Source organism: Nerophis lumbriciformis, linkage group LG16, assembly GCF_033978685.3.
Source record: "Nerophis lumbriciformis linkage group LG16, RoL_Nlum_v2.1, whole genome shotgun sequence".
Lineage (NCBI taxonomy): Eukaryota > Metazoa > Chordata > Actinopteri > Syngnathiformes > Syngnathidae > Nerophis > Nerophis lumbriciformis.
This window is the reverse complement of record NC_084563.2, coordinates 8,995,671-9,010,131: the sequence shown is the minus strand read 5'-3', so window position 1 is coordinate 9,010,131 and position 14,461 is coordinate 8,995,671. Positions and strand designations below refer to the sequence as shown.

At 44.0% G+C, this 14,461-nt stretch overlaps 1 protein-coding gene across 2 annotated transcripts in view; it reads right to left on the bottom strand.

The window, feature by feature from the left end:
* Positions 1–14,461, bottom strand: part of LOC133616971 (teneurin-3) — a 745,483-nt gene that overhangs the window by 350,266 nt on the left and 380,756 nt on the right. For both annotated transcript variants that reach the window (XM_061976582.2, XM_061976583.1), the window contains one exon: positions 7,383–7,621. In XM_061976582.2, the coding sequence (XP_061832566.1) occupies positions 7,383–7,621 (239 nt within the window). The remainder of the gene's footprint in view (positions 1–7,382; positions 7,622–14,461) is intronic.

The following is a 14,461-nucleotide window of genomic DNA, read 5'->3' as shown; positions in this document are numbered from 1 at the left end:
ACTATTGTGTTAGATCCACTATGGACTGGACTCTCACTATTATGTTCGATCCACTATGGACTGGACTCTCACTATTATGTTAGATCCACTATGGACTGGACTCTCACTATTATGTTGGATCCACTATGGACTGGACTCTCACACTATTATGTTAGAACCACTATGGACTGGACTCTCACTATTATGTTAGATCCCCTATGGACTGGACTCTCACTATTATGTTAGATCCACTATGGACTGGACTATCACTATTATGTTAGATCCACTATGGACTAGACTCTCACTATTATGTTGGATCCACTATGGACTGGACTCTCACTATTATGTTAGATCCACTATGGACTGGACTCTAACACTTTTATGTTAGATCCACTATGGACTGGACTCTCACTATTATGTTAGATCCACTATGGACTGTACTCTCACTATTATGTTAGATCCACTATGGACTGGACTCTCATTATTATGTTAGATCCACTATGGACTGGACTCTCACACTATTATGTTAGATCCACTATGGACTGGACTCTCACTATTATGTTAGGTCCACTATGGACTAGACTCTCACTATTATGTTGGATCCACTATGGACTGGAATCTCACTATTATGTTGGATCCACTATGGACTGGACTCTCACACTATTATGTTAGATCCACTATGGACTGGACTCTCACTATTATGTTAGATCCACTATGGACTGGACTCTCACTATTATGTTAGATCCACTATGGACTGGACTCTCACTATTATGTTAGATCCACTATGGACTGGACTCTCACTATTGTGTTAGATCCAGTATGGACTGGACTCTCACTATTATGTTAGATCCACTATGGACTGGACTCTCACTATATGTTAGATCCACTCTGGACTGGACACTCACTATTATGTTGGATCCACTATGGACTGGACTCTCACACTATTATGTTAGATCCACTCTGGACTGGACTCTCACTATTATGTTAGATCCACTATGGACTGGACTCTCACACTATTATGTTGGATCCACTATGGACTGGACTCTCACTATTATGTTAGATCCCCTATGGACTGGACTCTCACTATTATGTTAGATCCACTATGGACTGGACTCTAACAATATTATGTTAGATCCACTATGGACTGGACTCACACTATTATGTTAGATCCACTATGGACTGGACTCTCACTATTATGTTATATCCACTGTGGACTGGACTATCACACAATTATGTTAGATCCACTATGGACTGGACTCTCACTATATGTTAGATCCAATCCAATCCAATCCACTTTATTTATATAGCACATTTATCCACTCTGGACTGGACTCTCACTATTATGTTAGATCCATTATGGACTGGACTCTTAGCTGTTTGGCCACAATACCCAGCAATATGTTTGGAGGAGAAAAGGTGAGGCCTCTAATCCCAGGAACACCAAGCCTACTGTCAAGCATGGTGGTGGTAGTATTATGCTCTGGGCCTGTTTTGCTGCCAATGGAACTGGTGCTTTACAGAGAGTAAATGGGACAATGAAAAAGGAGGATTACCTCCAAATTCTTCAAGACAACCAAAAAATCATCAGCCCGGAGGTTGGTTCTTGGGCGCAGTTGGGTGTTCCAACAGGACAATGACCCCAAACACACGTCAAAAGTGGTAAAGGAATGGCTAAACCAGGCTAGAATGACGGTTTTAGAATGGCCTTCCCAAAGTCCTGACTTAAACGTGTGGACAATGCTGAAGAAACAAGTCCATGTCAGGATAACGACCTTGAAAAAGTAACATAAAATGATACATTCCCAGATGCATGGATGCATTCGAGTCAGAGAGGTGTCTGTCTCTCAGCAGGTCTTGCCGGCGTGTCGGAACAGAGCCTAAGTGAGACAGATGCCGTCGAGTCATATCAAGACGCGTGCGTGTGCAATTTCCTAGCCCCCCCAAAAAAGCGGCATGGCTCAGAGACCATACATATATAGATTAAGAGCGACGCCAGGGCCCGGTCTCTAGAGGCGGGCTGTCTATGGTGTTCCATTTCGCGGAATGACACGTCTAAAGATTGTCTAATGCCACCGGGAGACAATGAAGTCATGTTTTCTCTCACAAAGACTGAAAGGAAGGAAGGCGCGTCTGTCAAACGGCGGCTGCTGTCGGTGCAGGCGGCTGACAGCTGGCGCCGCGCATCCCACCGCAGCGAGCGCCATTCAGCATTTATAGTTCATTTTTTTCCGGATTCTTGTCTCTTTTTTTTTTTTCTCCAAACACGCTAATTATGGCACGGTAATTATAATCTTAAGTCGTTTGCATTCCTCGCAGAGACTCAGGTCGTGAATGAAACACTTTTCCAGCTGACCTTTTTCTGATCGGCTTTGCTTCCTGAGATCACCTGCACCTCCCCCTGCGCCCCCCCCCCCCCCCCCCCCCCCCCCTGCCTAAACAGGCATGGGGACGAGCGTCTCTCAGGTGGCTCAGTGACAGTGACAAACTATCGAGAACGAGAACGGACGACTTGTTCATCTGGCAGCCGGGAAGCTGGCAAAAGCTTGTCGCTGGAAGGGCGACCGGAGGTGAGAGTTAGTTAAAGTTCACGCCAAGGGATGCACAATAAATTTTAGGCCAGTGTTTTTCAACCTTTTTTTTGAGCCAAGGCACATTTTTTTCATTGAACAAATGCCGTCGAGGTCTTCACCGTATCCCTGGCTAGGGGGGGCATTCAGGTACTAGGCCTTTGCCAAGGGCTACCTGGCAACCTCCTAGTGCCCCAAGACCCTAAAGAGGAGCCTCCACTGCCGGGTGCACTTTAACGTCATGCCCATGCGATACTAATGAATCATATTCGGTACTATACCGCCTCTGAAAAGTACCGGTCAGTCACAAAATGTAAACAAACGCCAATGGTAGATCTACACCTTACATCTACTGTAATGATACCAAGTATAGGAGCGTATCTAGTCGATACTACTATGATTACATCTATAATTTTTAGCATCACAAAATCTTCTTTTTTTTAATAAAAAAAAAAAAATTATATTATGTTTATATACTCAGGAAATATGTCCCTGGACACATGAGGACTTTGAATATGACCAATGTATCATCCTGTAACTCAGTGTTTTTCAACCTTTTTTGAGCCAAGGCACATTTTTTGCTTTGAAAAAAATGCGGAGGCACAACACCAGCAGAAATCATTCAAAAATGAAACTCAGCAGCCGATATTGACAATAAAAAGTCATTGCCGCAACTGTTGGATATGACTTTAAACCATAACCAAGCATGCATCACTATAGCTCTTGTCTCAAAGTAGGTGTACTGTCACCACCTGTCACATCACGCCCCGACTTATTTGGAGTTGTTTGCTGTTTTCCTGTGTGTTGTGTTTTATTTTTTGTCTTGCGCTCCTATTTTGGTGTCTTTTTCTCTTTTTTTGGTATTTTCATGTAGCAGTTTCATGTCTTCCTTTGAGCGATTTTTCCCGCATCTACTTTGTTTTAGCAATCAAGAATATTTCAGTTGTTTTTATCCTTCTTTGTGGGGACATTGTTGATTGTCATGTCATGTTCGGATGTACATTGTCTTTGCTCCACAGTAAGTCTTTGCTGTCGTCCAGCATTCTGTTTTTGTTTACTTTGTAGCCAGTTCAGTTCTAGCTTTGTTCTGCATAGCCTTCCCTAATCTTCAATGCCTTTTCTTAGGTGCACTCACCTTTTGTTTATTTTTGGTTTAAGCCTTAGACACCTTTTTTTACCTGCACCCTGCCTCCCGCTGTTTCCGACATCTACAAAGCAATTAGCTACCGGCTGCCACCTACTGATATGGAAGAATATTACACGGTTTCTCTGCCGAGCTCTAGACAGCACCGGCACTCAACAACAACACATCATTTGCAGATTATAATTACCGGTTTGCAAAAAATATTTTTAACCCAAATAGGTGAAATTAGATAATCTCCCACGGCATACCAGACTGTATCTCACGGCACACTAGTGTTCCGCGGCACAGTGGTTGAAAAACACTGATGTAGACCACAAGGAAGGATTTATAAAAAAAAATAATAATAATATGAATCCTTTAATGCGCCGTATAATCTGGTGCGCTTTATATATGAAAAATATAAAAAATAGACCATTCATCGGCAGTGCGCCTTATAATCCGTTGCGCCCTATGGTCCGGAAAATATGGTAAGTGCTTATGTTCCGACAGGGGACGATTAGCTTGCAAAACAATAATAAATATATTACCATTGTTAAAAGAAGCGAAGGCTGGTGGTGTAGCTCAGTGCCTGTTTGCATTGAGTGGGAGAGCGGCACAATAAAGATCACCTTACTAACGATCATAGGCAATTCACAGTCTCCATGTTTGCACCGTGGGAGGAAGAACATGCAGAGTTGGCACAGGCAGGCAGGCCGCAGCCTTTTAATGCTCATTAAACGGTGAATGTGTTGCCGCTCTTACAGTGAACTGAACATCTCCACCTCCCAGCAACTCAGTCACTTTACGATGTTGCCTCATCACACAGTGATTGGGACATATGCTGGCGAGGATTAAAAAAAAAAAGGAAAGAAAAGGGCTTATCAACAGAACAGCGGAATGGTATCCTCCTGGCTCAAGGGCTGAAACGGGATTTGAGCCTGCAACTAGTGACGGGTACTATGGCCAAACTCCCTCTCGTCAATTTTCAACAGCAACAAAGCAAGTGTGCTTGGTGGAAAACTCTCAAACGTAAAGTATGGCTCCATTCGTCAAAAATGTGTTAGCTTTATGCTAATTTGCATTGGCTTTGCCATGTAGATAGTCTACAATTAGCATTGGCGATTTTACATGGCGATTTCAATTTTGGTAATGGCAACCACAACTGGGATGAATGTTACAGTCAAACAGCTGGTGTGTAATAAGTACAATACATACAGTATAAACACTTTCTAGGGCGCAACATTCAGACATATTCAGCTTTCGTGGAAAAAGCTACTTCCTAGTTAAACTACACAGTACTGCCATCTAATGTCTCGGAAGTGCAACAGCATTGCAAATGAGACTCAAATAGTGTAAGAAAACAAGGTATGACAAATGGGCAGCTCAGTTATCATAATCAGCTCATTATTTTTTTATTTTTAAATTAAAAAGATAACATTTTACTATCAGACAAATTACATTTACTAACACGCACGAAAGTACCAAACATCGGTACCGTCGAGTAACGGTATCAATTCCAAATGATCAGGAATTGGTACACACCAAAAAAATACCGGGTTATTTTCACAACCCAATTTATGAGTTGCTAGTGTTTGGTTACATTTTGGAGTTATTTTTATGAATAATGTTGCGTTTTGGACCAGTTGTTCCTCCCAGGGAATTCAAGTCACAATTCGCTCCCAAGTTCTTTCCGACACTTAAAGCTGAGTTGAAAAACCACCAGAGACAGAATAGGTATTTTGTTGTATATTCTCAAAGCTTTGCCAATATACATTTTGATTGAGACCAGTCTAACCCTAGAACCTTCTATCGCGCACACCCAAAATGGTCTGTCTTCCCGATCCCACCACCCTCTCTCTCGTCCCATCTCTGTAGACAAAACAAAATGCTAGTCTAAACACATTCCAAAGAACTCAAGGTTTACACACATAGTATACTTGCTGACAGAGCATCAAGAGAATAAATGGAAAACACAAGCTTTGTTCAAATATGACTAAGAAATGAAAGAAGTACAACTTAAATTCAGATATATGTAAATATCTGCCTCCGACAATTACTATCCATTTTTTGGGCCAAATGAAAAGCTTGATGTGGCTCGCGGGCCACACATGAATTGGCCCTGCTTTAGTGTGTCAGCGGTTTACTTACTTTTACAATTACATGACAGTTAAGAACGTTAAAGTATTACTTGCGACAAAGGGTTCCTAACCATTTTGACCCCGGGGCCCAACTTTTCCAGTACAGAGGTGCCAGGGGCCCACTCAATTATTACCACTGAATTAGTCATCTTACTCTTGATTTTAATTGTATCCAATAATTGTATTCAATCAAATGATATGAAAGTAAGTGTTAATCAGAATTATTATTAATTATGTAACACATAAGCCTTAGGCTTGGGTCAGGCTGATTACAAAAAATAAATACTAACCAAATATACTGCATTAGAAGGGACTCATAAACAACCAAAAAAACAATTGTATATACAATTGTGTAGTGCTAAAATCCATCCATCCATCCATCTTCTTCCGCTTATCCGAGGTCGGGTCGCGGGGGCAGCAGCCTAAGCAGGGAAGCCCAGACTTCCCTCTCCCCAGCCACTTCGTCCAGCTCTTCCTGTGGGACCCCGAGGCGTTCCCAGGCCAGTCGAGAGACATAGTCTTCCCAACGTGTCCTGGGTCTTCCCCGCGGCCTCCTACCGGTCGGACGTGCCCTAAACACCTCCCTAGGGAGGCGTTCGGGTGGCATCCTGACCAGATGCCCGAACCACCTCATCTGGCTCCTCTCGATGTGGAGGAGCAGCGGCTTTACTTTGAGCTCCCCCCGGATGGCAGAGCTTCTCACCCTATCTCTAAGGGAGAGCCCCGCCACCCGGCGGAGGAAACTCATTCCGGCCGCTTGTACCCGTGATCTTGTCCTTTCGGTCATAACCCAAAGCTCATGACCATAGGTGAGGATGGGAACGTAGATCGACCGATAAATTGAGAGCTTTGCCTTCCGGCTCAGCTCCTTCTTCACCACAACGGATCGATACAGCGTCTGCATTACTGAAGACGCCGCACCGATCCGCCTGTCGATCTCACGATCCACTCTTCCCCCACTCGTGAACAAGACTCCGAGGTACTTGAACTCCTCCACTTGGGGCAAGATCTCCTCCCCAACCCGGAGATGGCACTCCACCCTTTTCTGGGCGAGAACCATGGACTCGGACTTGGAGGTGCTGATTCTCATCCCAGTCGCTTCACACTCAGCTGCGAACCGATCCAGTGAGAGCTGAAGATCCTGGCCAGATGAAGCCATCAGGACCACATCATCTGCAAAAAGCAGAGACCTAATCCTGCAGCCACCAAACCAGATCCCCTCAACGCCTTGACTGCGCTTAGAAATTCTGTCCATAAAAGTTATGAACAGAATCGGTGACAAAGGGCAGCCTTGGCGGAGTCCAACCCTCACTGAAAACGTGTCCGACTTACTACCGGCAATGCGGACCAGTGCTAAAATAGATAAACTAAATTATGTTCCTTAACTAAAATGTCAATCAAATGTACCACTTTAGTCGTAATTTTTGTGCTTAAACAACTTCTCTATGACTTTAGCGTCAGACTTTTTCCGTTTGTTTGAGATTATCCTGACTGCCGGAAGTGGTGGAAAAGTGTGTTACAACTGAGTACCGCTGAGAAACACATGATCGGTTTCCGCGTTTCGCGCCTCCTCACCTATGCAGTAGCAGAGGACGATGGACAGCACGACGGCGACGCCCACCGCGATCAGGGCAGTGCATTTCCAGGAGCAGTGCTTGGGCGACTTCTTGAACTTGAAAGCCCCCCTGGACAGGCTGCTCCGGGGCAGGGGCCGCGCCGGGGTGGAGTAAACCGTCCCCGTCGCCATGGTGTAGCCGGGGGCCGCCGCCCCGAAGAAGGGTGTGGTCCCTGTGCCCGTCTTAAAAAGGAAGTGCCTGCCAAAAGAAAGCGTTTTAGATGAGCGATGCTTCCAATAAGAAGAAGGTTATATTCAAAATGCCACAGTTAAGTTGAGTATAAAAGCAGCTTCCATGAAATGCTCAGTCATTCACAAACAAGGATGGGGCGAGGGTCGCCACTTTGTCAACAAATGCGTGAGCAAATTGTCCAACAGTTTAAGAACAACGTTTCTCAACGAGCTATTGCGAGGAATTTAGGGATTCCACCATCTACGGTTCGTAATATCATCAAAAGGTTCAGAGAATCTGGAGAAATCACTGCACGTAAGCGATGATATTACGGACCTTCGATCCCTCAGGCGGTACTGCATCAAAAACCGACATCAGTGTGTAAAGGATATCACCACATGGGCTCAGGAACACTTCAGAAAACCACTGTCAGTAACTACAGTTGATCGCTACATCTGTAAGTGCAAGTTAAAACTCTACTATGCAAAGCGAAAGCCATTTATCAACAACACCCAGAAACGCCGATCCAAGATGGACTGATGTTAAGTGGAAAAGTGTTCTGTGGTCTGACGAGTCTACATTTCAATTTTTTTTTAGGAAACTGGATGTTGTCATGGTGTAGCTGGGGGTGGTAGCCCCAAAGAAGGGTGTGGTCCCTGTGCCCGTCTTAAAAAGAAAGTGCCTGCCAAAAGAACGCGTTTTAGATGAGCGATGTTTCTGATAAGAAGATGGTTGTATTCAAAATGCCACAGTTAAGTTAAGTTGGGTAGGAAAGCTGCTTCCATGAAATGCTCAGTCATTCACAAACAAGGATGCGGCGACGGTCACCACTTTGTCAACAAATGCCTGAGCTAATTGTTTAAGAACAACATTTCTCAACGAACTATTGCAAGGAATTTAGGGATTTCAACATATACGGTCCGTAATATCATCAAACGGTTCAGAGAATCTGGAGAAATCACTGCACGTAAGCGATGATATTACGGACCTTCGATCCCTCAGGCGGTACTGCATCAAAAACCGACATCAGTGTGTAAAGGATATCACCACATGGGCTCAGGAACACTTCAGAAAACCACTGTCAGTAACTACAGTTGGTCGCTACATCTGTAAGTGCAAGTTAAAACTCTACTATGCAAAGCGAAAGCCATTTATCAACAACACCCAGAAACGCCGCCGGCTTCGCTGGGCCCGATCTCATCCGAGATGGACTGATGTAAAGTGGAAAAGTGTTCTGTGGTCTGACGAGTCCACATTTCAAATTATTTTAGGAAACTGGACGTTGTCATAGTGTAGCTGGGGGTGGTAGCCCCAAAGAAGGGTGTGGTCCCTGTGCCCGTCTTAAAAAGGAAGTGCCTGCCAAAAGAAAGTGTTTTAGATGAGCGATGCTTCTGATAAGAAGATGGTTGTATTCAAAATGCCACAGTTAAGTTAAGTTGGGTAGGAAAGCTGCTTCCATGAAATGCTCAGTCATTCACAAACAAGGATGGGGCCACGGTCACCACTTTGCCAACAAATGCCTGAGCTAATTGTTTAAGAACAACATTTCTCAACGAGCTATTGCAAGGAATTTAGGGATTTCATCATCTACGGTCCGTAATATCATCAAAAGGTTCAGAGAATCTTTAGAAATCACTGCACGTAAGATATGATTTTACGGACCTTCAATCCCTCAGGCGGCACTGCATCAAAAACCGACAACAGTGTGTAAAGGATATCACCACAGGGGCTCAGGAACACTTCAGAAAACCACTGTCAGTAACTACAGTTGGTCGCTACATCTGTAAGTGCAAGTTAAAACTCTACTATGCAAAGCGAAAGCCATTTATCAACAACACCCAGAAACGCCGCCAGCTTTGCCGGGCCCGATCTCATCCAAGATGGACTGATGTTTAGTGTAAAAGTGTGCTGTGGTCTGACGAGTCCACATTTCAATTTTTTTTAGGAAACTGGACGTTGTCATGGTGTAGCTGGGAAGGGGGGTGTAGCCTCAAAGAAGGGTGTGGTTCCTGTGCCCGTCTTAAAAAGAAAGTGCCTGCCAAAAGAACGCGTTTTAGATGAGCGATGCTTCTGATAAGAAGATGGTTGTATTCAAAATGCCACAGTTAAGTTAAGTTGGGTAGGAAAGCAGCTTCCATGAAATGCTCAGTCATTCACAAACAAGGATGGGGCGACAGTCACCACTTTGTCAACAAATGCCTGAGCTAATTGTTTAAGAACAACATTTCTCAACGAGCTATTGCAAGGAATTTAGGGATTTCACCATCTACGGTCCGTAATATCATCAAACGGTTCAGAGAATCTGGAGAAATCACTGCACGTAAGCGATGATATTACGGACCTTCGATCTCTCAGGCGGTACTGCATCAAAAACCGACATCAGTGTGTAAAGGATATCACCACATGGGCTCAGGAACACTTCAGAAAACCACTGTCAGTAACTACAGTTGGTCGCTACATCTGTAAGTGCAAGTTAAAACTCTACTATGCAAAGCGAAAGCCATTTATCAACAACACCCAGAAACGCCGATCCAAGATGGACTGATGTTAAGTGGAAAAGTGTTCTGTGGTCTGACGAGTCCACATTTCAATTTTTTTTTTAGGAAACTGGACATTGACATGGTGTAGCTGGGGGTGGTAGCCCCAAAGAAGGGTGTGGTCCCTGTGCCCGTCTTAAAAAGAAAGTGCCTGCCAAAAGAACGCGTTTTAGATGAGCGATGCTTCTGATAAGAAGATGGTTGTATTCAAAATGCCACAGTTAAGTTAAGTTGGGTAGGAAAGCAGCTTCCATGAAATGCTCAGTCATTCACAAACAAGGATGGGGCGAGGGTCACCACTTTGTCAACAAATTTCTGAGCTAATTGTTTAAGAACAACATTTCTCAACGAGCTATTGCAAGGAATTTAGGGATTTCATCATCTACGGTCCGTAATATCATCAAAAGGTTCAGAGAATCTGGAGAAATCACTGCACGTAAGCGATGATATTACGGACCTACGTTCCCTCAGGCGGTACTGCATCAAAAACCGACATCAGTGTGTAAAGGATATCACCACATGGGCTCAGGAACACTTCAGAAAACCGCTGTCAGTAACTACAGATTGTCGCTGCGTCTGAAAGTGCAAGTTAAAACTCTACTATGCAAAGCAAAAGCCATTTATCAACAACACCCAGAAACGCCGATCCAAGATGGACTGATGTTAAGTGGAAAAGTGTTCTGTGGTCTGAGGAGTCTACATTTAAATTTTTTTTTAGGAAACTGGACGTTGTCATGGTGTAGCTGGGGGTGGTAGCCCCAAAGAAGGGTGTGGTCCCTGTGCCCGTCTTAAAAAGAAAGTGCCTGCCAAAAGAACGCGTTTTAGATGAGCGATGCTTCTGATAAGAAGATGGTTGTATTCAAAATGCCACAGTTAAGTTAAGTTGGGTAGGAAAGCTGCTTCCATGAAATGCTCAGTCATTCACAAACAAGGATGGGGCGACGGTCACCACTTTGTCAACAAATGCCTGAGCTAATTGTTTAAGAACAACATTTCTCAACGAGCTATTGCAAGGAATTTAGGGATTTCACCATCTACGCTCCGTAATATCATCAAAAGGTTCAGAGAATCTGGAGAAATCACTACACGTAAGCGATGATATTACGGACCTTCGTTCCCTCAGGCGGTACTGCATCAAAAACCGACATCAGTGTGTAAAGGATATCACCACATGGGCTCAGGAACACTTCAGAAAACCACTGTCAGTAACTACAGTTTGTCGCTGCGTCTGAAAGTGCAAGTTAAAACTCTACTATGCAAAGCGAACGCCATTTATCAACAACACCCAGAAACGCCGCCGGCTTCGCTGGGCCCGATCTCATCCAAGATGGACTGATGTAAAGTGGAAAAGTGTTCTGTGGTCTGACGAGTCCACATTTCAATTTTTTTTTAGGCTCATGGTGTAGCTGGGGGTGGTAGCCCCAAAGAAGGGTGTGGTCCCTGTGCCCGTCTTAAAAAGAAAGTGCCTGCCAAAAGAACGCGTTTTAGATGAGCGATGCTTCTGATAAGAAGATGGTTGTATTCAAAATGCCACGGTTAAGTTAAGTTGGGTAGGAAAGCTGCTTCCATGAAATGCTCAGTCATTCACAAACAAGGATGGGGCGACGGTCACCACTTTGTCAACAAATGCCTGAGCTAATTGTTTAAGAACAACATTTCTCAACGAGCTATTACAAGGAATTTAAGGATTCCACCATCTACGGTCCGTAATATCATCAAAAGGTTCAGAGAATCTGGAGAAATCCCTGCACGTAAGCGATGATATTACGGACCTTCGTTCCCTCAGGCGGTACTGCATCAAAAACCGACATCAGTGTGTAAAGGATATCACCACATGGGCTCAGGAACACTTCAGAAAACCACTGTCAGTAACTACAGTTGATCGCTACATCTGTAAGTGCAAGTTAAAACTCTACTATGCAAAGCGAAAGCCATTTATCAACAACACCCAGAAACGCCGATCCAAGATGGACTGATGTTAAGTGGAAAAGTGTTCTGTGGTCTGACGAGTCTACATTTCAATTTTTTTTTAGGAAACTGGATGTTGTCATGGTGTAGCTGGGGGTGGTAGCCCCAAAGAAGGGTGTGGTCCCTGTGCCCGTCTTAAAAAGAAAGTGCCTGCCAAAAGAACGCGTTTTAGATGAGCGATGTTTCTGATAAGAAGATGGTTGTATTCAAAATGCCACAGTTAAGTTAAGTTGGGTAGGAAAGCTGCTTCCATGAAATGCTCAGTCATTCACAAACAAGGATGCGGCGACGGTCACCACTTTGTCAACAAATGCCTGAGCTAATTGTTTAAGAACAACATTTCTCAACGAACTATTGCAAGGAATTTAGGGATTTCAACATATACGGTCCGTAATATCATCAAACGGTTCAGAGAATCTGGAGAAATCACTGCACGTAAGCGATGATATTACGGACCTTCGATCCCTCAGGCGGTACTGCATCAAAAACCGACATCAGTGTGTAAAGGATATCACCACATGGGCTCAGGAACACTTCAGAAAACCACTGTCAGTAACTACAGTTGGTCGCTACATCTGTAAGTGCAAGTTAAAACTCTACTATGCAAAGCGAAAGCCATTTATCAACAACACCCAGAAACGCCGCCGGCTTCGCTGGGCCCGATCTCATCCGAGATGGACTGATGTAAAGTGGAAAAGTGTTCTGTGGTCTGACGAGTCCACATTTCAAATTATTTTAGGAAACTGGACGTTGTCATAGTGTAGCTGGGGGTGGTAGCCCCAAAGAAGGGTGTGGTCCCTGTGCCCGTCTTAAAAAGGAAGTGCCTGCCAAAAGAAAGTGTTTTAGATGAGCGATGCTTCTGATAAGAAGATGGTTGTATTCAAAATGCCACAGTTAAGTTAAGTTGGGTAGGAAAGCTGCTTCCATGAAATGCTCAGTCATTCACAAACAAGGATGGGGCCACGGTCACCACTTTGCCAACAAATGCCTGAGCTAATTGTTTAAGAACAACATTTCTCAACGAGCTATTGCAAGGAATTTAGGGATTTCATCATCTACGGTCCGTAATATCATCAAAAGGTTCAGAGAATCTTTAGAAATCACTGCACGTAAGATATGATTTTACGGACCTTCAATCCCTCAGGCGGCACTGCATCAAAAACCGACAACAGTGTGTAAAGGATATCACCACAGGGGCTCAGGAACACTTCAGAAAACCACTGTCAGTAACTACAGTTGGTCGCTACATCTGTAAGTGCAAGTTAAAACTCTACTATGCAAAGCGAAAGCCATTTATCAACAACACCCAGAAACGCCGCCAGCTTTGCCGGGCCCGATCTCATCCAAGATGGACTGATGTTTAGTGTAAAAGTGTGCTGTGGTCTGACGAGTCCACATTTCAATTTTTTTTAGGAAACTGGACGTTGTCATGGTGTAGCTGGGAAGGGGGGTGTAGCCTCAAAGAAGGGTGTGGTTCCTGTGCCCGTCTTAAAAAGAAAGTGCCTGCCAAAAGAACGCGTTTTAGATGAGCGATGCTTCTGATAAGAAGATGGTTGTATTCAAAATGCCACAGTTAAGTTAAGTTGGGTAGGAAAGCAGCTTCCATGAAATGCTCAGTCATTCACAAACAAGGATGGGGCGACAGTCACCACTTTGTCAACAAATGCCTGAGCTAATTGTTTAAGAACAACATTTCTCAACGAGCTATTGCAAGGAATTTAGGGATTTCACCATCTACGGTCCGTAATATCATCAAACGGTTCAGAGAATCTGGAGAAATCACTGCACGTAAGCGATGATATTACGGACCTTCGATCTCTCAGGCGGTACTGCATCAAAAACCGACATCAGTGTGTAAAGGATATCACCACATGGGCTCAGGAACACTTCAGAAAACCACTGTCAGTAACTACAGTTGGTCGCTACATCTGTAAGTGCAAGTTAAAACTCTACTATGCAAAGCGAAAGCCATTTATCAACAACACCCAGAAACGCCGATCCAAGATGGACTGATGTTAAGTGGAAAAGTGTTCTGTGGTCTGACGAGTCCACATTTCAATTTTTTTTTTAGGAAACTGGACATTGACATGGTGTAGCTGGGGGTGGTAGCCCCAAAGAAGGGTGTGGTCCCTGTGCCCGTCTTAAAAAGAAAGTGCCTGCCAAAAGAACGCGTTTTAGATGAGCGATGCTTCTGATAAGAAGATGGTTGTATTCAAAATGCCACAGTTAAGTTAAGTTGGGTAGGAAAGCAGCTTCCATGAAATGCTCAGTCATTCACAAACAAGGATGGGGCGAGGGTCACCACTTTGTCAACAAATTTCTGAGCTAATTGTTTAAGAACAACATTTCTCAACGAGCTATT